The following is a 23147-nucleotide window of genomic DNA, read 5'->3' on the forward strand; positions in this document are numbered from 1 at the left end:
TATAACAAACACAATAATCTGTCAAAACCTTCTTACACTACATAACCTGTGAGAAGACTTCAAAACAAACATGAAACAGGAGTAAACTTTTCATCCTTTATTGTACTTTAATTTTTATTCGTTTTTTTAACAGGAAAAAGGTGATTCAACTGAAACAGAAGTTTATTTCAAAATTATAAGTGGAAAACATTTGCACTTGCATTTTCATACCAAAGTGTCACAGCGATTACTTAGGTTTTCCGCAAGTAGCTATTAAAGTTAACAAAAATGAAAAGGAACATGTATTTTCATGACATAAATCGATCACTGTATATTTATGCTCAGTGAGAACCTAAAAATATTAATAGAACATAAAGTACATTGGATGAACAGACCCACAGACAGAAGCCATAAATGTGGAACACTGTCATAACAGTCACACATTGATCACTGTATATAGGTCCTCAGTGAGTGGTTATTGACACTAATAGAACATAACAAAGTAGAAGAGTGATTATACTGGTCCTTAGTAAGTATTCATACATGTTGACATCATAACAACAATTATTTGATATCTGCATTTTTCATGACATAAGTTGTATGGTGACAGTGCTGAACCCTAATGAGATGTTATGAATGATAATGAATGTACTGATCCTCGGTGAGACTTCAAACGTTTACAACCGGGCACAAATCTCAGTTATTTTACATTTCAGTAACAAATCATATGGTGAAATTACTCTAAAAAGAGACTTTAAATAACACCATATGGCTAATTCAAAAAGGCTAAATTGTATTTAAAACATAAAGACTAAGAATTTGCGTTCTCAGCATTACATGACTGGAATTGCTAATTCACATATGCCTCAACTGCATTGAGGAGCTCAAGCGCTTTCTCCAGTGCTTGCATTTCGTTCTCAGATTTGAACTGTCCGTTTGGAATGTGTGGATACCGATGGCAGTTGGGATACTGAGTCTTTTTGGCGTCCACTCCCAGTATCTTCAGATTTTGCACTGTTTGAGGCAGATTTGTCAGTTGGGGGTTATAGCCAGAAACTTGTTTGGCAAGGGCTGAGATGGAGCTGCCGGAGACAGGACGGCCGTGCTTTTTATACTCTGCGGCTGTAAGAGACTTTTCCACTGCTTGATGGACTTTGAACAAACACCATTCTGTGCTGCCCCCACCGGTGTCCTTGTTGGCTGCATTGAGATCACAGCGAGCCTGTCTGCACCAGCGCTGAGCCTCTTTTTTGTTCGGCTGTGGGACATTTCCATTATTGGTCCAAAAACCGCCACCAGAGAATCCTGCTCGATTACTTCGGTGATACCGTGCCTCTTGATCCCATTGCTGGTAGAAGTCTCTGAAATCCTGGTGACCCCTTGAAAAGGAGGCGCCTCCGCTTTTGCCTTTGCCTGTGCTGAGCTCTTCAACTCGACTCATCAAGTATTTGAATGCCTCATTGGCAAGAAACTGGTCGTCAGGATTTTTGTCAGGATGCCACCTGAGGTATAGTCGCTTGATGGCTTTGTGCCTCTCCTCCGCAGGAAGAGTCCATATCTCTGCCAAGCACTGATCAATTTCCCTTTTAGCTTCGTCAACAGAGGCTGGTAAGGACCTTGTAGATGATGACAGGGAACGAGGCGGCACAGCTCCCACCAGTGGCTCCAGCTCCATGCCAGAACCGGATTTGCAAGTCCTCCCAGGTTTTGATTTCTTTTCCCGTTTAATCTGATATATGTCAAGACAACTGACTTCAATTGGCTCCTCTTCTCCAATATCGACTTTGTATCTGCGTGAAAGCTGCCCAGAGTTTCCAGGCAGTTCTTCAACAATAACTGCATAAATATACTTGTCGTTAGTGCTGTAGCCAACATATTCCCCCTCCTCAAAGTTATTGAGGATGTGCATGTCTAAGGAATCATGCCATTCCTTTGGTACTTCTGTCCCAGGGGCTGGTGGTGTGAAAAGCAAACTTTTAGTTTCAGTGCTGTCTTTGATCTTATTCTTGGCCAGAGTTTTCTGAACATCTTGTAAACTGTCACACAAAAGGAGATGTCCAAGGACTAGGTGGTGAACTGGTTCAATTCTGTTGCCTAAAAGAGCATTAATCTCCTCTGTCAGTGTCATATTGACTTCACCTTTAACCTTTGCAGACATGTCATCATTGTGTTTTAGGTAAAATGTGCAGCCTTGTTGATCTCGTGTGACAAAAACGCCACTTTCAGTGGCAGTTTTTTCTAGCGGCTGTTCCTTCAGCCAAAGCTTTGTTTCCAGGTTTTTGCAGCAGACGATCTGAATTCTGCCAAAAATCTTCTCGCACATGTCAGCGGCATCATTGAGTTTTATTTCCCCTTGAGACCCTGCTCTGATGAGGCAAATGAGTCCATGTCTGAATGCATATGAGGACAGATGTTGTTCAAACCATCCACTGAATTCACAGTAAGTCTCAAACTCACAACGCTCAAGTTGTGATTCCACTACTTTCTCCTTGATGACATGAGTCAGCATTTTTGGCTGAAGGTTTGGAGGAAGCAACTTCACCAGCCGATGATGCTCATAGGTGTCTTCCCCCAAATGGCATTCGCTGAGTTTCCCAAGCAACAGGACCTCACCCTCCAAGGCTTCTTCTAACCGTTCGGTCTCAAATGTTGTGTCATTGTAGTACAGTTTGCATGAGGGGTATAATTTACCATCTACTGCAGGAAGATACAAAGACTTCACATCTTTAACAAGGGACTTGTGTCCTTCGTCTTTGATTAACTGAAATATATTCTGAACAGCACGTTTTACAGTGATGAGTTGGTTTGGGTTTAGATATGGTTTATCACAAGAGTCGTTATAAATTGCTTCCAGAACATTACTATACTCCACAGCAGTAGGTTTCTCCTTAACACCTAATTTTTTGAAGAAGTCTTTGTAAATTGTATCAATTACAGGAATTTTGTACAAATATGGTCTGAACTCTTTGTGAAAGCGGAAGAAAAGAGACGTGTCTTCAGTCTTCACAAGTTCTTTGTCCTTTTCAACCAATACAATGGGAAGACCAGCCAGTGGCCGACTGTCAAACGTGTTTGTTTGCAGGAAGGCGTAGGAACTTCGAAACACCATAGCACGGGTTTTAATCAACTTGTCAGTTTGACAGGGAGACTGACAGATGTTGCTCATGTTGCTGGTTACATACTGTGGAGGTGGTTGACTATGGGCACCTGAATTTTTCATCACCCGCAGCAGCTCCGGCGACTGATAAACTTGTAAATGTATGATCGGCATTGAAGACCAAATCAATTGTTGATGCTTAGGATCGATTTCCATCAAAGAGCCTCTGATTGTAACAGCACTTCCCTCAGCGACGAATGGTTGGTGATAGTCGCACAGTTCTTTTTGAATCGTCACGGGGAAAATGAACTTGATGTCCGCTATGCGCTCCAGCAACTTTTCGTTGTTTTCTTTCTCACTCACTTTAGTTAAGGCTTCTGTAAAGAGTAATGATGATTTATCTTTCAGCTCTTGAAGCGGAAAGTTATTTTTTGCTTCTGATTCAAGCTGGTGAGCAAAATATATTATTTCATCGTTTGACAGCACATGCTTCATTCCAAGTTCTATGAGCAGCACTTTGACTTGTATTTTTGTTAGTGGATTTCTTTCATCAATCTCAGACCAAAATCTCTCAGGCACAAATCTCTCCTGGGGCAACATCTTCATGTATAGCTCGATGCTATCATCAAAAAAATATGATGCTGTCTCCAAACTGTCTTGGGAATTGCGGATCAATTTGACCGTCTTCATCGAGGAGATGATTTTGTCCTTGTATTCAGAGTAGTTGTCATCATGTTGCAGTGACAGTAAGAGCTGGAAGCACTGAAGTGCCAGCTTCTCTTCGAGTGTGTTTACAACAGGGAGAATGAACTTTATTAAAAACTCCATGTCAGTCAGGATTTTGATGTTTAGTGATTGTGACAGATGGTAGTTTTTGAGAAAAATGGTGTTGCTGTTGTGCAGGAGGACCAAATCCGGGAACTTCCCCAATTGTTCGCTCTTGAGAATAAATACCTCCTTATGTCCATCAATCCTCACTCTTTCACCAAATATTGTTTCAAATAATGGCAGGGACCTGAGCTTCCGCTGATAGTCTTGAGTGTCTTTGGCCTTGGCCACTCCAGAGTGCAGGAAGCTTTGAAGCTCACTTTTCTCATCAGAGGAGAGCTGGGAAAACTCTGAGGGGTCAATGTTAAAAAGCTGGTCCAGCACACAGCTTGCATCATTCACATCCATAAGCTCAGAGCTTAGAAGAAAATGTATCTGTTGATCTATATGCGTATCTTTGAAGAATGTATTGTTGAGCTTCATGAATCCAAGTTTGAAGAGGATGTCTGATCTTTCTGGGGCAAACTGAATCACACTCTGCATGTCTTTCATTGTTTTTAAGAAGCACTTGTTGTTTAACCTTGGACACACAACCGGTAGAATGGTGCATTCACTGAAAAGCTGCCTCACATCGCTGAATGTCAGAGATTGTTCGTCACCACTGGCTGTTGTAATTTGACTTGCTAAGAATGTCCAAAGTGAATTCAACCAGACCAACATTGTCTGGTTTGGGACATGGAGACCACTGTCTGGATCAACAGCACAGCTATCAAGATGAAGCTGAATTAATGGCTTCAGATATTTTGCTGCAAGAGGAACTGTCAGACTTTTGACAAGGTTAAATCTTTGCAGAACAGTCATGTGATATCGGTTGGTCGTATAATCTGCAAATTGGTCCATGTAGTCAAAGAACAAAATGTTGTATGGTGATATCAGTTTAGGAGAATTGGAGTTGAACACTCTCAAAACTTTATCTCTTGTGAGGAGAAGTGGAAGCCCATTGAGTAAACTATCGTCGTCCTTGGGGACCTTAGGCAACAAGAGATCTTTTAAGCAGAATCCCAGGAGCTTTGAACATCTTTTATCATCACTGATCAGAGTTGAAGTTAAGGGCAGTGGTAATGCTTCATCTGTTTGCTTTGGGTCATGGAGAGGTTTTTCCTTCAGGAAAGTCCGTACAGTTGAAGGATTCACGTCTTTCAGTTCAATACCGGCAGATTTGAAGCTTTTCCAGACTTCTTGCATTTTAGTAGTAAATGGAACCAATTTCATTCCCAGATCTTCCAAAATGAGATTCATCTCCTCATCGCCTGAATGTGTCAGGTAAAGCGCCTTTGTTGCCTCAGTTTCTCTGATGTCACACCAGTCAAAAGAGTATTCAATGAATGTGTGGCCTGCAAGTACATGTGTTGATCTTCTCATCACAGGAATCACATTTAGACCTTTTTCCTTGATTGATCTGTACACCTCGTGTATCATTTCATGCCAATTCTGATCAACATCTTTGGACACAGTTGGCCAAAAAAACAAATACGAATGATTGAAGAGTAAACACAAAGATCTATATAACACCTTTGTCTTTGCAATGTTTTGGCTGATGTAATGAAGGAGATCTGCGTACAGTGGAGCAATGACACTCTGTTTCAATAATTCATTCCACTCACTTTTCTGACTTTGCCCATCTTCTTTCCAAAGGTTTCTCCTGGAAGAGTCTACCTCAAAGTTTGCGTTGATGTGCACTGGAAGTCCTGTGGTCCCAGGCAAAGGAAGTGAACAAAATGCTTCGCCTTTAAAATCCAAACAACCAGGAGCCTTACTTTCATCCTTTGGGCTCACACATGCTGCTATTGCTGCTTGGGGAAGTTTCTCTGATATGGTTTCCCTTCCATCACTGTTTTTGAATGAGCCAAACTGCTCTGCAACGATCCACTTACTTTGTCTTTTACTTGAGGTTGAAATTGTGGTTTCATAAATTGTGTTGTGTGGTGATGCTACCTCGTCAGATTGAAGTGCTTCTTGTTGAAGTTTTACAAAAGCATCTTTTTCTTCTCTGCTTTTCTGGTGTAGATGTTTTTCAACCACATAGAGTGTTTTGAGTTTTCCTGAAGGATTGATTTCATGGACTTTGATTTTGCAGATGTTTTTCAAAAAAATAATTAATCCTTCAGGATCTTCTGAGAGAGCAGAGCACAGTTCTCTCATGTCATCGTCAGTGACTCCCTGCTTTGATATGTTGGAGCTGTTTGCCATGGTACCAATCCTCAGAGGTAATCTGAACATGGTGCCGTCTTTGAGAGAGAAATCGTCTGGAAGAAAAGATTTGTAGACGTCCATGATCATGTTCTTGAATTCATCAGCTAGGTTAAAGCCAATGCCAGGAGGTGGTTTGTCTGAAGAACTTTCAATGTATTTTTGATTGGGATCAAAAATGAGCAGTGATTTATCTCCAGTGAGGATTGAGGGGCAGTCAGTCAAATGGTAAACAGAGTTGAATCCAACCCCATATTTTCCTGTCTTTCCTGGAGTGTTTTGCTTCCCTCCTTCTCCCAGGTGTTGAATTCCAGCCAGGTCAGCATCAGAAAATACTTTGTTGTTGAATACACACAGTGCTGGACCTTGCAGATCGTTCCATTTCTTCCCAAAAGTTTTTTCTTTGCCATGCTGTCGTTTGTCCCACACAAAGTGGATTTCTGTTGCCTCTGCATCATCAGCATTTTGGATTAGCTCTTTAAGGATATCCTTTTTTGACGGATAGGCTGAAATGATGTTTTTGATTCGAACTGTCAGATCCTCATGCTGTTCAAATGGAAAGGCATATGGTGAAATGTCATTTTCATAGCTTTTCAGAGTATGATGCCTAGTTGTTGTTATTCCAAAGTGCTGAGCCATAGCACGTGCGATATTCTTGTGGCTTAATGTGACACCAGTAGCCACTGGCATCCATGGACTGTCATCGTAGAACAGCTCATTTGCAGGTTGCAAAACTCCATGTACGTTTGGTATCAGGCAGTCAACTGTTGCTTTCTCTTTTGCCTCAAATATCCCTTTGTTTAGAATTGTGAGGCACATTGACAGATCACTCTTTGGCAGGGGCTTGTTTCCATGTTGACAGTGCAAGTTCTGGAGCACAGTTTCAAACTGACTGATTGTGTATTTTTCCTCAACACCTACACATTTCCAGAGATTTGTGAAACTTCTGAAGCCTGGTGGAAGTACATGCAGGTACGGTTTTGCTTCAAACTGCTCGTTTTCAGCTACACAGTTCACATTTATAAATGTACTGCCTACAAGTATGAAAGGGAATGAATTTGCCCTCTGTGAGATAACAGTGGAGTTCTCAGGCTCACCGAGCCCCTGGTTTAGAAAGTTATAGCACTCATGTGCTCTTTCGTGAAGCATAGGTTGGTCAATGGATTGAGACTGCTTTGACATTTCTTCCAGCTGCTGAAGCACTATCTCAGGACTTGGACTGTCATGAACTCCTAAGATTTGTAGGACCGGATCAGTGCTGTCTATCTTCAGATTGGTACGATCCAGCACAGGCTGTGTCATGTCCACAAGAAGTCTGCATTTGTCACTAAACACATCAGTGGGCCTTCTGAGTGTTGCATTTCCTTTCATCGTGTCACCAGGTGAAAATGCTGGAAGAAATTCCGTCTTCCTGAGTGTTACCCATTGGGGGGAGTCTTCCTCATTCATGTGATGTTCCATAAGTGAAAGAAGGCATCTCAACCTCTCATATGCTTTCTCTCTGTCAGTGCTCCAGGTTTGGGGGATTGTGCCTGCTTTTTCTGTGATTTCTTCCAGTGGGAGATCGTCACTTGCCATTCCAAGTTCCAACAAGCGCTTCATCCTTTTGGGGGAGCAAAAGTCATTTTTTGTCCCACCAAGCAGGCGCCCCACTTCTGGTTCAAAAAGACAGGCAGCTTTCCCCGATGGATCCACAAGTTTGTTGATATACTGCAGCTGTCCGTCTGTTGTGGGAATGCATGGTTCGCTGATGAGTCGATTGTCAATCCCTGTGACTTGAAGATCGATAGCATGCAGTAAAAGCCTATCTCTGCTCACAGGCTCAATGGTATCAAGGTTGGTAAACACTACTTCTTGGTAAAACCTTTCCCAGTTCCATGTTCTGTTCTGTACAACCTTTTCCAGGCCTGCCTGTTTGAAGCTATTTTTCAGCCACAGTGGAAGAGGGACAACAATGTTGGGTGGTTTTAGATATTTCTTGCACAGTTGTGTGACAAGTTCACTGATGTCCTCATCCTCTTCAATGCTCTCATGTAGAAATATGGCAGTGTCCATTGAACACCAATGTTCTCCGTCACTAAAGAGCTCTGGACCCTTGTTGTTCTGGGCAATGGTGGAGTAAAACGCATCCACCAAAGGCTTGAAAGTTTCACTCACTTTCTCTCTATCAGGCCAGAAGGTGTGATAACAGTAATCTTCCAGTTGGTTGATTTCAGACATTTTCAGTGTCAAAAGTGTCATGACATATGCATTCAATACAGGATCCTGTAGAAGGGCTTTGTTCCATTCATTTTTCACCCCACTCTCCCACAGACCTTTTCGGTTGCTAGTTACGGCAAATGTACCATTTACATTAACTGGAAGACCTGTGTGAATGGAAAGAGGAAGGAAGCAAAATGCCTGTCCAACAAGATCTGTTTGTGATGAGGCCAGTTTCCCGGATTTTGGATTATTTTGCAAAGGCACAGCAACCCCCCCTATGGGCAAAGAAAACTTGGCTCCTTTGTTTTTTTCAAGGGCCATTTTTAAAGACGTATCTGTTCCAAAGCAGTTGTACAGGAGCCAGGACTGGACTTCAGTCACTCCAGACTGCTGACTGGTGATTTGTACAACACTGACTGTGGTGGAGTCAATGACCTCTTTACATTTCCCATCAAGCTTCAACAGTGATTTCTCAGCCTGATCCTGCTTCGACACAAAGCATTCATCAGGAATCCTCACTGCACTCACAACGGTTTTGGAGACAGTTAGAACAGCTTCTATTTCATCATCTCTTGGTGGAGTGGATGCATTGCTGGAGATCGTTTGTAGAGTTAATGCATTTACTTTCTTCAGGAAAAGCAGGTGAGTTTGTGAATTCTTAGTTAAGTGCTGTTGAAAATTGAGGATATTGGGTTTGTGATACACCATTGTGCTTATTTCTGATTGGAGAGCTTCTACTTCAGTTCGAAAAGGTAGTTTGATCAGTGTGCCTGAATAGGGTTCAGGAGGACTTTGTTTGCTGAAATTGCAGTCAAAAATGTGTTCATATGGTCCAAACTGACCAGGAAACCAACGGAAAAGTTGCTGATTAGAGAGATCAAGTTTGAGTCCAGGATTGGTTTTGTGCTTGATGTGCTTTTTTAGATGAGTTACATTTGGATCAAGAATGAGAAGACTGTTGCCACTCAGGATGGAGGGAACATCTGTCACATGATACACAGTATTGAATCCAAGTCCAAACTTTCCAATTTTTTCCACTTTGGTTTCTTTTGAAGCAGCGCCAACTCGGACAATATTTTTCCAATCCTCAGCTGTGAACTGCTCATTATTAAATGCCCAAAGACAAGGTCCTTGACAAAGGGCCATGTCAGGGTCAATGAGACTTTCAGGGGGATCTTTGTGCACTCGGAAATCCACCAGGAATTTGCAGACCTCTGCTCCAGCATCTTCTGCATTCTGGATTAGCTCTTTGAATACATCACTTTCTTCATCGTATTCTTTAAGAATGTTTTTAATCCTAGTTGTTATTGGCTCAGATTGCCCACACTGCTCTATTCCCACTAACTCTGGATTGAGGATAAAGGTACTGAGAAATTGAATGTTCAACCATTCAGCTGTTGCTTTTGTGATTTCCTCATGTACAACCTGAATTTCCTCCTGGCTGCACTTAAGATCTTTCAACCCATTTTTGCTGACATCACAGAAGACTGCTGTTGACCCTGGTTGCAGCGTGTATTGTTCACCCTCTAACATGACTGGCACTGGGATGTCATCCTTAACAGCCTTCTTCTCTCTCCAAAGCCAGTTAAGAATTTCTATTGACACTTCTACCTCAGAGGAACTTGCATATGGCTGTTGCCTTCCTTCAATATTTTGCTGGATAGAATGCAGAATGCCAATGATTTCTTCATCTGAAATCAGCGTTCTCAGGCCTGATTCCTTGAGCAACTTCTTGTATGACAGGAATTCATCGGGCACCTTTCCAATGTAAGAGCTCAAGTCTAGATTAGGTGGGTAGTCAAGAACCAGATCCTTTGGTGAAACAAACTGGTTGTGGCTCCACAGCCAGCGTGTGTCCCCGTTTATCATTGTCGCAAATTCAGAGATGTCCTCTTGCATATGTCTGTAAATGCTATGCAGCTCCCTTTTGAAATCCACATCTCTGTCAGGATCTACCATTTTCTGGACCTTTGATGTCAGGACCGATAAATTGTCCATTACTTTTTCTGGTGGTGGTCGACATTTGAGACCAAGTTTGTTGCTTACTCTGTCAGTGACATTTCCCAGTAAAGGCATTACATGTCCAACAATGTCCTTGAAATCAGAATGTCTTACTTCATTTGGGCAGAAGAAACCAATATTCTGAGATTTGTCATAACCAGGTTGATTACATGGGATCCATTTGAGCTTTTTAAAGCTTTGAAGCTCCTTATCTGAAAACTTTGACAGCAGTTTATTGCCATCCAACAATTTTAAGAGCACCTGAGCTCTTTTCTCAGCCTCAGTTGGAGAGGAAACATGCATTTTGTCAATCAGTGTGGCGGCATTCAACAAGTGCTGAGATGACAAATCTGCTTTTTTATTTAGCAATCCAAGATCTGTTAGGCTTTGAAGCATTTGTGGTGTGTGAGTGTACAGATGTGGGGGGAAGAGATTTGAGTCAAAAATGACTGAGAAAGATGTAATTCTTGGATCCAAAAAATTTGAGGCTTTTTTCCGCTGTCCGTTCACCTCAATGAAGCTCAAGTCCTTGCATCTTTCTCTCAAGGTCTTATTCTGAGAGAAAAGGATATTACCATTCTGCAAAATCCAAGTCATGATTTTCTCTGTGTCGTCTTTGCTGCAAGATCTCTTCTCAATACAGGCAACGAGGAGAAGGACTGCTTCGGCTGTGTCCAAGAGACTAATGTTGAGCAGCTGTAACAATCTGCGATCAGCCTCAGTAGCACACTGCACAACTGAATCAGGCATTGGGAGTTCTGTTGGTACTGTTAGACCAGATGTCATAAGAACAGCCTTCTTTGAGTGAGCTGCGGAACACACTCCTCTCATGGTTTGAAAGAGAGGTAACTTTGAGAGTAAATCATTCTCACTCCTTGAGAAAGAATCCAGACGAGAGAGATAATCTTTCAGTTCTTCTCGTGCTGTGTGAGAGGCCGTCATGAGTTCTCCAATGAGATTCTGAGGGTTTAAATTCACCAAGACTGTCATGACGCTCCTCGGAGATGGGCACAGCACGTAAGAGTCTAAGTCTACGTGCTGGAGCCATTCGTTTCCTTTCACCACTGTGCCACCGGCTTTGCTCAACAACTGAGCTATTTCATCTGGCAAGCTAATGTTTTTGGTTTTCTGAAAAATGAGGGTTGTGCTCTTTTGTAGTTGTGCTAGTGACACAACCTGACTTACAGACAGGGGGCTGATAGGTATTAATGGTATTTCAGTAAATTGACTTAACTCTTTAAAGTGAGTGTTGAGAAATTTCCAGAATTGTTGGAGCCATTTTAAAGGTGGGTGTTGACTGCAGCCGATGTTCCAGGTAACGAGCCCCGTCCTGGTCTGCTTCCAGTCTGATGGCAAAAACCTCCTTGTGTAGTCAGCCACTTGGTCTGCGTCAATGTTGATGACTTTGTAGAAATCTGAAACACACATTTTTGGATCAATATATGTATAAATATATGTTGATGTAGTGAAACAACATGCAAATTACAGACACAGCTCACTTTTAAATAACAGTTTTTAATAAAATCACATCCATACCTTTTCTGGCCAGTTCATTCAGGTGGGTAATGCAGGCTGGACTGAGATCATCAGGGATGAAGAGGTGTTTGCAGCATGGCAGCAAGGCTCTGCACAAAAGATAGCACATGTTTATATCAGTCTAGATTCAATCTAATGGAAGAGAAGATCAGAAACTGCTTAAGACCATATGCATTGACAAATAAAATACTGAACCAAGAAAGAGTAAGCCAATCAGTAGATTCGCTTGATTCGGGGAACAACTGCCAATTTATATTATTAGGGAACAAACTAAATACAGTACATTATAATTTGTATAAAGGGTCGAGATCTGTGTTTAGGGTTCAGGCTAAACTTCCATATCTCTGGTGTTTTCTATTTTACAGGAAAGAATCACATCTTTAAAAATCTTAGGATTTGAGTTTGGGTGTGGGCCACAGGACCACCACACTTGCATGCAGTTTTTTTCAACAAAATGCTCTGACAAGCCCAATGTATACGATCGGAATCGGATTGTAATTATTCTACAAATCCAGGGTTTGGCTAAGGTTGATTTTCAAGCCATGTTTTGTTTTTGTTTTTTTGCCACTTTGTGTGGGGGTCTGCAATCTCACGGTTATTATCCATCTTTATCTAATCAAACTACCATTACATTAATCACTCATCATAACTAGACCAAAGTAGTTACATGACAGATGTAGTTTGACGACAATAGCATAATACATCGTGATTTTTAAGCCCAAACCCAAATTTTGCCTCTATTAAGATTGTGGGTGTTTGTCTCATGCTGTTCATTTTATTTATATGAATACTATTTCATTATAAATATATTTTACCTGGGAAATTCCTCGCTGTCCATCAAAGCAGCGTCCTCCTCTCGGTCTGTGAAAGATCTGAAAGAGCCATCATTGAGTGGTAGCAGCTGAAGACCCTCAAGTTCTCTGTATTCTCCATCACTCAATATGAACTCCAAAAGACATAGTTTGTCGTCTTTAGGGATGTTAAGCGCATCAGGGTTGCGGAGAATGTCCCTCAAGAAAGCTGGCGTCACGTATGTCAGGCTGCTGACAGGACAGGCCTCACGTATGGCTCTTGCAACAGGTCCCGGTAATGTGACAAGATTTTCTCCACAGGAAACCAACGTGTTTTTAATGGCGGCCAGTATTTCAGAGCTTGTTGGAGCATTACAGGGGAACACAGCTTCTGATAGAGTGATGAATTGCCGTCCATCTTTTGCTAGAGAGAGGAGAGCCACATCCTGTGAGAAAAAGTGACTGAGAACATTCAGACCAACAGCACCCCATTTTTCTTTGTGCTCTATCTTGGCGATATCTGGCCACAAATCGTACACAGAACAGACAGGCAGAACAGCCTGCTGGGCAAGTTTGATAGCATCTTGAATGATCGTGAGGTATGCATGAGGGAGCACCTCCTTCATTAGCAGTTCATTCCACATGGCATGTTCATCATGTCTCTGGTCTTCCTCTTCCCACTTGATGTGTCTTCTGTTGTCTGTGAGACCAAAGCATGCGTTGACATTAACCGGGAGTCCTGTTTTGTTGGACTCATTGTTTGGGAGGGGGAGAAAGCAGCTCAGTCGACCTTCGCTGCTGTCTGTTCGCTCTCCACAAGGGAAGGCCAAGTCAACTTGTGGCAAAAATTTCAACTTTTCTGCGAGTGCATCTAGATTGTCTACAATGCCTTCCTTCATGGTACATGTTGTCACAAGCCACTTTGTTTCTCTGTGGGCGTCTGCGTGGATGGTGATCAGTTTGAACCTTGTTAAACTGTCAATGACTGACTCGTCTTCTGACTTCAAAACGACATGCGTGTTCACTGAGGATATCACCTTAAGTCTGGTGTTCACAGTGCCATGTACGTCAATATGTATCAGTGACACAGAAGTCACATTTTTGAGGAACAGGAGGCTCTGTTCCGCATCTGCAATGAAGCTGTCGAAAAGCTCAACCACCTTGTCGGAGTCATACAGATTATCTGAAATTTCTGATGTCTCGTTGCGCAAAGGGAATCTGAAAATTGTGCCGTCAAAGCGCTGATCCTCCATGATGACTTTTGCCCACTCTTGTTCGCTCACAAGTGAAACTATATCTCGAAAGGGTTGGAACTGATCATGCATGAATGTCAGAGCTTCTTGGTGTTCAGGATCATCCAAAGACCACAGATAACCTCCATTTCTGTCTCCAAATATCTTTTCTTGGGGGTCCAACAAGCCAAGGTGTGCTGAGCTGAATATACTCGGCACATCTGTAAATAAGATAAGATAGATATTTTGCCGTTAATTCGCAACATACTTTATCTAATACTAATACTTTGACTATTAGGCACATGGGTGAGAAGTGCACATGTATTTTACCTGTTATGTGGTAGACAGAGTTGAAGCCGATTCCAAACCTCCCGACTTTGTTTGGGTCATTGCGCTTGTCACTCCTTCCTGCCCTCTGAATAGCTTCCCAGTCATCATCAGTGAATGCAGCATTGTTGTATGCATAGAGAGCGGGACCTAAAAAGTTAGTCACAGAAAAAAATCCTTATGGCAATTCATCAATTCACGCAAGTGTTCATTAATGTTCTCCAGTTTCTCTCAAACAGTTGAATTTGAAGTCCAACGCCGCAAAAACTGAGGTAGAAATACTGTATACATTTCCTGGTCAGAACCAGTATTTAAAACTGTTGAGTAAACCTATGTAACTAATATTATAGTAATCCTGGGATCTTTTGTGGTCTAATGTTACATACATTACATTGCAGAGGCTGCTTTACTTCTGCACAGAAGGTGATTATTAAGTATCATACTTCTTATAAGTGATCATGAGAACTAGGTTTTGATTGTTGACTTATAAGCTGTATCATCAAGTAATCAATTATTTCTATTATCAATTTGGTACCTTGGTATTTTTCCAGTTCATCAGTCCACAGGCTCTTAGTCCCATAGCTTCTTTCATCGTGGATGAAAACCACTTCTGTGGCTTGACCATCATCTGCATTTTGAATCAGCTCCTGTTGACAAATAAAGATCATGACCATGAACAGAGTTTAGCAGTCCGGAGGCCTGTGGTACGAAGTAGGATTTGCAATTATCAGGGTAATTTTGTGTTCAATTCAGAGTTTTTATTTCTCATTAATTTCTTATAAAGTAAGTAAGCTGGCAATTCAGCATAGATTACCATGGTGCCAGCTTACTCCAGAGCAGGTTAAGTAGAGGATCCCGTAGTGGATTATTACAGGGTCTCTAGGGAGGACAAGTGTCTGTAGAGACCCACAAAATCCTTTTGCCTACTCTGATGACGATCTTTATGAAACATATACATCCTCATCATAGGGAATGATAAACCTTTTGTCAGGTGCTGGAGCGTTAAATAACCAACTTGCATGTTTAATGAAGCTAGCAGTGTAATGTTAGCTGTCGTGGCATCTTTTCCCCTGACCTGAGAAATGTTCTGATTAAATCAGTAACGTTATGTCCCAATCTGCTCACTGGAACATCTTCCTTTGTAACGCTCATACAGTTTCAATCAACACAAACGTTTGTTCCAAGCACTTTAAGCGTTGGATTGAGCCTTTAGCGTTTAGCATTTCTTCATTCCCATGCCTTGTTTCACCCAGTATTTGACAAGCAAGCACTGACTGTATACCAACCTTCAGAATCTGTCCACCGTCTGGGTATCGACGTAGAATATCTTTCAGGTAGTCAATGAAGGGTGGAGCTGTTGCCCCGAACGACGTTCTAAACAAAGCAGCAGGAGTAAAGAAAAAGAGTTAGAATCCAAATTAACATAAGTCGAGTCATCCAAGTACTTAAGAGATTGGAAGGGTGCAGTTAGACAAGTCAAGTCAGAGGACCTAAGATTAGGTACAAAAAAATAAATTAGAAATACATTTTAAAAAAGAAAGCTATTAACAGAATCATAAGACAATATAACATGGACACCTTCTGATTTCATCACATTGTTCCTTCACTGACTACAAAATTACTAAAAGTGAACATGATGATGTCGCTCTCACTGTAATGGGTCAGTGCATCAATGTCTAAACAGATACGGGTGAAACTCACCGAGCTTTTTTCTTTGTCTTCTGACTCATCCTGCCTGTGTTGGGTGCTGTAACAGAATGACATTATTGTGACAACTGCAATGACTCTAGCATAGTTACTGGCGTTAATAATGAATTGAAAAAGCATTAGGTAAGGCCTGAGCACTTCACAAAGCAAACTGTTCATATACAAACATATCATCAATACATCAGGGCAGCTGAGTTTTCATTTTAATGCATTCAAAGCTACATCACATTTAATTGTCCCCATGGCATGGCAGCTGATATTGGCTTTGTTGACATAGACACCAATATTCTGATATTAACCCACTTAAGAAAATGGTCTCACTGTCATGTAAACAGTATTTTCTGATTAGCTTTACCTGAATAAAGGTCATACTCAGATTAAGCAATAATTGAAGGCCTGCATCCGATCTGTCATGTTGCATAGATATGCATACATCTAATGTATTTACATTTTCACAATTTTGCAACATTAACATGTACGGCAGTAAGCAGCTATTTCTGTTATGGTCAGACTATGCTCTGTGAATGGGAATGTGAATGGAATATTCTGGTAGCAGCTCATGTAAACATTCTGATCAAAAGTCAATGGTGTGAATTATCATCCGCTAATTGTCTCCCTGAGCCATTGTTTAACACGTAATTGTAGCTTAAATCACAGTCATTGTCTTGGACTTGTGTGTTTGCTGATTTTGTCAGATGACGCTTTGGTGATGAAGAAAAGCAGCTTGGAATATGTTAATCTGTGGTCCTAATGGACCAGGGTTTATTTCATGGTGGTGCTGCTGTCTGAAAAGAGAATCAGAGAAATATGTAACGGTTAAGTCATCTTAAGCCCGAATGTCTATTCTGTGAGACCGGGAGTGGGCGGAGAGATTCACCCTAATCTCCAGACACATGGCAGGATGCCAATTCCACACGATGACATCATGAATGTGGTAATTAGTGTTTTATGTCAGAAGACATACTGGAGAACATAACAACAAGGCAACACCCAAGCAACACCATTTAACAGCAACAATATTAATGCATAACAATGTTCATCAACAGTGACAGACAGTAGGGAGGCCTTCAGACAACAGCCGGGCTTTCATTTCATCTACACCCTCACTTTTGCACATTGAACATACACAGTCCAGTCATGTACTTGGCTTTGACTTATCATTCTTTATTACTATGGTGTGGAAAAATTGTATTTAATATGCAATGGACACAAGGAAGTGTTATTCAATTTGATTTTTTAAAGTGTTGGGGAGTGAAAGAATGTGATGGCTCAGTTTCCTGTTTAGTTTCTGAGAAACAGCAACCTGTGATGAAGGCTAAGCATCTCCCAGGAGGAAACAATCCCTGTGGTTTTTCAATGAGGCCCCTCCCTCCAATGCACACAGACAAAACGAATCACACCAACAAAACAGGTTTCTGCCTTTGCATTTCTGCCTTATTTCCATAGTTTCAACTGGAATTAAAAAATTTCTGCAGAAACATCAGCATCTTGTTAATGTCGAAAACCATAACCCTGTGTTAACGCCACCATGTGCATGACAAAAGAAAATGCATAGAAATCAGTTAAAACTGCATTTAATAGTTAACCGCTATATGAATTTATTGAATTAGAGTGCCATATCAAGAGTAAGGGTGTGGTTCAGACATGTACACTCAGACCCAGAATGCCAGTGTAACAATGCCAGTGTAACAAATGTATAGTCTTTCATCACACAGACTGATTCTAGATCAGTTTTCTAATGAAATGAAAATCCAGATTCAAGCAGGTTAGTGGTGCCTTCAGGCAAACCAGGTGTTTGATCCAACAACCAATTTCCTGTTCCATGTCCAGATCAATTTTGCTTACTCACATTGCATATTGAAGATGCAAATACCAACGATGCTTGCATTAGCAGGTGGACTCAAGACTAACATAGCAAAGTTTCAGCTTTTTCCAAATTATAAGGTTAAACTGACCCACTGTGGAGGAATATATGGTTTTATAGTTAGTTTCCATCTCGACAATAAACGTGTGCTCACTACAATAATAAACAAATATTGACTTAATTTAGGCTCAACTCAGATGATCCACATCTGTGCCTTCACACGACTGGAAGTGTGATTTAGATTTTACTGGCTCAACAAAAGTATCATTGTAGGAAGTGGAAGAAATTATTAATAAGCCAAAAATACAAACATATATGAACATATACTAATACAATTTATATGTTCATAGTGACAGCAGTAAAATCACTTTACCTCAGACATGTGGGTCGCCGGGTTGTCTCAGGTCTGCAGCTGCTGGGATGTTCACTGACTGACTGAATGGAGTCTCATCATGAGACTATAAAGACTGACGATGTCCTGCCCCAACGTGACGAGACGTTTCCTGCTTCACGTCTGTTTCTTTCATTTCTCTGCGTCAGAACCAGTTCACCCTAAATGAAACTTTACCCAGAGACCGTTTCATCAGAAATGGTTCATACGGGGTTCATTGTTTTGGCTGAGTCAGGGAAAACGAAACTTGTGCACACGCACACGCACACGCACACTATGTGTGCGTGTGCGCGTGCGTGCGCGCGTGTTCATCACACGCGCGCACGCACACATAGTTAAGTTTCGTTTTCCCACACATAGTTAAGTTTCGCGAGCGCACACACCCTCACAATCACTGCACTTGCACACAAGTGTTTATTATCACTAATGTCCGGATAATCGGAAAAAATAACTCGGAAAAGTCTGCGAAGTTTACGTCATCACGTAAAAAACAATTCACACAAGTTTGCAATCAGCTCTAATTAGACGCTTCTAATGCAAGAAATTGTCCAAGGATTAAACTTGTGTCATTTGCAAACCGTGTGTCCATCTCTCACAAGATCCAAAATCTATTTTTAAGCCAAAACATACGTTTTTAACTTGTTTGATTGAGTTCAATTACTTGATCTTTTACTCTCACTTCAATACATCTATCCTCTTTTAGGATTGTATCATGTTATTCTCTAAGCGTAAATACGACACTTGTTTTTCTTTGTTTTGTTTTTACAGTGTCCACAGCACGTGAACGCACCATGACTCTACATTAAAATATTGCATATCAGAGTCCCAGAGTAAAACCCGTGGTGGAGACATGTTCCTCCGCCACTCGCTAGATGTCGCTGCAGCCTGTTGTGTTTTGTGTTATGTTTTCGCCACAGATCCGGGGGCGGGTTCTCTCAGCAGGAAAAAGCCAGGACGTAAGATGTGATCGGATATCAAATTGTGTCGCTAAGACAATTGTCTGTATTTGAGAGACAACTGCTTTCTACAAACGCACGTTCTCGTCTCTAGAGAAGGATGAACGCGGTATGTAAAATCATGTATTTATCCGCCGTTACTCACGTTCTCCAATAACCTCATTGTTCAGGGCGAACACCGAGGCCTGCGGAACAGCTGATTGGTTGTTCAGTCCAGCGGTGCACATCAGGATTGTCAGATGTGGACATCAGTCGTCTGTCATGGCCATCGGCAACCACTCGAATCAGACCTGCTGTGCACTGTGCATGCACGAGCTCAACCGTGACTGATCACCGCTTGTTTGCCAACAAAGACCCAAAATTGATTTGCAATACATGTTTTACACGAGGGCCACTTTAGCCTCTCGTCCATTTCTGGGCCACAAGAAGACCAGAAGAGCTGCATCGTTGCCTGAAGTGGCCCACATCCGAATGCACCTGTTTTTTTTTTCATAATAACACAGCTGTTAGGCAGAGGTGGGTGACCTCTGTAGAAGTGCATGTATATTCTTTACATTAGTATGTGTCATAACTAAATAGGTGTTTATGACTTTCAGATGTCCCTGTGAAACTGCTGCTCCTCCACTGTGGCTGTAGAAAGCACCATGCTGGATAAACCCAGTGATAAAGACCAACAGGCTGGCCACTGCTCAGAATGTGGATGCACTTTCAGCCAACCAGAGCCCGACTCAACCAGCACGTCATCCCCTCCCAACCAGCAGCAGACACTCCAGTCCAGGTGTCCGTCCTGCCAGGCCGGCGGCAGTCTCTCCAATGGCCGACGGCCGCACCGGCGCCTACGCCTGGACCCCCACATCTGCAGCCTGTGCAACAAAACCTTCATCTCCTCCGCCCACCTGAACCTTCACCTCACCTCCCACAACAAGGAGAGGAAGTTCAGATGCAGCACCTGTGGCAAGTTATTCCACCAGTCCTCCCACCTGATAGCGCACAAGATAATCCACAGCGGAGACAGGCCGTTCAAATGCCCGGACTGTGGCAAGACCTTCGGCCGCGCCTCGCATCTGAAGACGCACAGCCGGCTCCACACTGGCGAGAAGCCCTTCAAGTGCTCCTACTGCGACAAGTGTTTCACGCAGAAGGCCGGGCTCCTAGCGCACGTTCGTATTCACACAGGGGAGCGGCGGTACAAGTGTGAGCGGTGCGGTGAGGGTTTTCGGTCTTTGTCCCTCCTGCTCTCTCACAAGGCCCAGGAGTCCTCTGGGAAGGCCAAGCCAGCATCTGCAGCAGCACCGACCCAACCCGAGAAAACAGAGGGTAGCACAGATGATCTGAAGTGCGGCGTCTGCTGCCGCACCTTTGTCCGATCGTCGTACATCCGGCTGCACATACGCCTTAAAAAAGGACTGCGGCCATATCACTGCAAAGTGTGCAACAAGACCTTTGTCAAGCTGGACACCTTTGTGAACCACTGTGATAAACACTTGAGGAAAAAAAAGGATAAAAGTAAGGCGGTTAAAGTCAAAGTTGTAAAACCCCCTCTGTTTGTTCCACTCTCCAATCCTTCATCACCTCCTCTTCCTCCTGATCCTGAATCCTTACCCACTCAGCATTTATCCTCAGAAGTCAACACACGCTCCAGGTCAAAAGCAAAGAGTAAAACAGAGCAGTGACCAGGAAGCAGGCATCCTCTTAGACAAAAATCATCTTTAATGCAATTCTACGATGGTCATATTAAGATATTGTCTTAAAAACACCTGAAACAAATGAAAGACACTCGTCTCCAAATTCCCGAAAAGACAAAGAACAAATTTGCTCCAGAAACACAACAGACTTTATTAATTTTTGTTTGCAAATTGCACAGTTATGTTATTTAGAATACTGAATTTTATTGCGAACAATTCATTGTTTTTATTGCACATTTTAGCTTGTTTGAGCCATTAGTACAAATAATATATATGTGGCATGCATTTTCACTTTAATCTTTTCATATAGACAAGGAAAAGAAATCTCCAATTGTTGTAATTCATGGTTAATCTGTTGTTTTCTCCACACAGGCCCATTGGCTTTTAAAACACTTGTACAAATTACAAATGCAAAGTAAATGTATATTGTGGGAAAATAAAGACAGAAACATATTGTGTTGAACTTGAATTCTCATTTATTGCAGCTGCGTCCACGAATATTTGATGAAAACATGTTTCTGTTGTCAGCACAGCACTGTCTTCTCTGAAACCTTTTCCCCCACTGAGCCCAAACAAGCATTTCAATTGAAATTACACTGATCATCCCCTGCTCATTCAAACCCAACCCTCCTCCCATTGCATTCATCATGGTGTGTTGAATCACCTGGGCCTGTGGTTATCACGTGTACCACAGTGCGGCTACATGTCGGCCCAGATGAGGCTCCTGTGACCTGCACGTTCATAATAAAATGAAGGTCGCTCTTCCATTACAGGTCATAAGCAGCTCGCAGCTGATGCCTTCACTGACCCTCAGCCTAACAGAGGATGAGTCACTGGTTTTCTGTGGATTTCCACCTGTCATTGACACGTTGAGCGTGTCACCTCCCACATGGGGAAACTCTTTGTAACAACCTATGGAGACACAGATTTTCAGGGCACCAAAGATATAGTGAGGACTCTTGGGAGCCTCACGGATGTAACAGAGTCACATTGCATGGGAATAACGCAACCAAGGTCCTATAAAATATGATAAAGCAATCTCCCACCACTTTATGGGTTATAGTCCATTAATTATATGAAGTAAAGATTTCTGCCTTGCAGCTGTCAGTGTCCTCTGTGCTGCTGTTGATGTTTCAGTGCAGGACAATGGCTCCTCCTACCGAGTCTCCCTCGAACACATTGACCGGCCTGTCCAACACAAAGAGAGTCTGTTTCCAGCGCGTTGGCCTGAAGAGAGAAGAGGCGATTTGATGTTGTCAGCTATTAGAGACTTTGACTTCTTACATCTGACGAGGAGGTTATGCCTTCATTACTGTATAAGTGACTTTCACAAGCATTAAACAAACACTACTGAATCAATGTTATTGAAACTTGGTAAAGAAGTTAATCTTTAAATAACGCAGAAATCTTGTAAGAAATAAAAAAATAAAGTGCTAATAATGTATGTATGTATGAACAGGTGAAATTTGGTTAATGATCCAGATGTATTTGATGTGCTCTGCGAGGGCCCTTTTAGTTTGGCCAAGAAGATGAGCGTTGGATTAAAACACAAACGTGCTCGGTGGTGTTCAAGTCAAAAGGTATTTTGAGTTCGCTGTTAGAAACTGCTGTAGGTGAATAAACTATGTTCCATGTTGTAACAGCATGAAAGAGAGAGGAAGTGCTGAGGGAAGTTTTGGTGTGTTATTCATTGAGTTCGGTCCAGTGTTTAGCTCCAATGTTGCACCTCCTGTCTCCAGACTCTCGAAATGAGCAGTGTTCCAGGCCATGAAACCGTGGAAAACTCCAGGCGTCTTTACACAGAACTGAAACTGACCCTCGAATTCCTGACAAATGAAAGCACATACCTTTGGTTACGGATTCCAAGGTGAATGGGTTGGATCCTTTCTTAATGTAGAAAAAAAACACACGCACACAAACACACACACACGCACACAAAGGACCTCCAGGTAACTGACTTGCAGAGTGTCCGGGTAGATGACGTCACAGGGCGCAGTGACTGTGAAGCGACAATAACGAGTGATTCTTGTTTAAAAATATAAAGAAAGTGGGTATGATATAAGAGTGATGTACATGCTGGGAAATTTAGTTGTGTGTATTTTGTATTGCAACAGCTCACCATGTGTTATTACCTAAAACATCACGAAAAATGGGTATGAGAATCATTATAACATGTCATGTGTATTATTTAGACAAATTAAAAGTGTGTTTAAACCATAACATGCTATTCATACCATGTAGTAACACCGTCTATCCAGCAGATGGGGGAATATATTCAGTGCAGGTTATATCTGACCTATGAGTAAACAGTAATTTAGTATATTACACAGAGATTCTGTTCCTCTGCTTTACCAGATTTAC

General features: G+C 42.0%; 3 protein-coding genes across 4 annotated transcripts; 1 reads left to right on the plus strand and 2 right to left on the minus strand.

The window, feature by feature from the left end:
• Nucleotides 1-83: 83 nt before the first annotated feature.
• Nucleotides 84-11948, minus strand: si:dkeyp-118h9.7 (sacsin). The gene is made up of 2 exons (XM_062402345.1): nt 11834-11948; nt 84-11712 (listed from the first exon to the last, which is right to left on the minus strand). Exons 1-2 carry the CDS (start codon nt 11940-11942, stop codon nt 830-832), a joined length of 10992 nt encoding a protein of 3663 aa, XP_062258329.1. The 5' UTR covers nt 11943-11948; the 3' UTR covers nt 84-829.
• A 696-nt stretch (nt 11949-12644) lies between these two features.
• Nucleotides 12645-18254, minus strand: LOC133967078 (sacsin-like). Its single transcript, XM_062402292.1, has 6 exons — nt 18128-18254; nt 15885-15930; nt 15470-15557; nt 14719-14830; nt 14187-14333; nt 12645-14077 (listed from the first exon to the last, which is right to left on the minus strand). The coding sequence occupies exons 2-6, from the start codon at nt 15911-15913 to the stop codon at nt 12645-12647; spliced, it is 1809 nt and encodes a 602-aa protein (XP_062258276.1). The 5' UTR covers nt 15914-15930; nt 18128-18254.
• An 816-nt stretch (nt 18255-19070) lies between these two features.
• On the plus strand, nt 19071-21239 carry LOC133967758 (zinc finger protein 436-like). Of its 2 annotated transcripts, none has more exons than XM_062403406.1 (2): nt 19071-19617; nt 19698-21239. In XM_062403406.1, the coding sequence occupies exon 2, from the start codon at nt 19746-19748 to the stop codon at nt 20772-20774; it is 1029 nt and encodes a 342-aa protein (XP_062259390.1). In that variant the 5' UTR covers nt 19071-19617; nt 19698-19745; the 3' UTR covers nt 20775-21239. The 2 variants fall into 2 exon arrangements, with proteins under 2 accessions (XP_062259390.1, XP_062259389.1); XM_062403405.1 differs by having other exon boundaries at nt 19071-19210.
• Nucleotides 21240-23147: the final 1908 nt, after the last annotated feature.

The sequence above is a fragment of the Platichthys flesus genome, chromosome 13 (assembly GCF_949316205.1).
Source record: "Platichthys flesus chromosome 13, fPlaFle2.1, whole genome shotgun sequence".
Lineage (NCBI taxonomy): Eukaryota > Metazoa > Chordata > Actinopteri > Pleuronectiformes > Pleuronectidae > Platichthys > Platichthys flesus.

Coding starts and splice junctions, on each gene's coding strand:
- LOC133967758 (XM_062403406.1), top strand. CDS start 19,746: ATGCTGGATAAACCCAGTGATAAAGACCAACAGGCTGGCCACTGCTCA.
- LOC133967078 (XM_062402292.1), bottom strand. CDS start 15,913: ATGAGTCAGAAGACAAAGAAAAAAGCTCG. Junction 15,558..15,884: donor AAGACAAAGAAAAAAGCTCG/GTGAGTTTCACC, acceptor TGCTTTGTTTAG/AACGTCGTTCGGGGCAACAG. Junction 14,831..15,469: donor ACGGTGGACAGATTCTGAAG/GTTGGTATACAG, acceptor ATTTGTCAACAG/GAGCTGATTCAAAATGCAGA.
- si:dkeyp-118h9.7 (XM_062402345.1), bottom strand. CDS start 11,942: ATGTGCTATCTTTTGTGCAGAGCCTTGCTGCCATGCTGCAAACACCTC. Junction 11,713..11,833: donor GAATGAACTGGCCAGAAAAG/GTATGGATGTGA, acceptor TGTGTGTTTCAG/ATTTCTACAAAGTCATCAAC.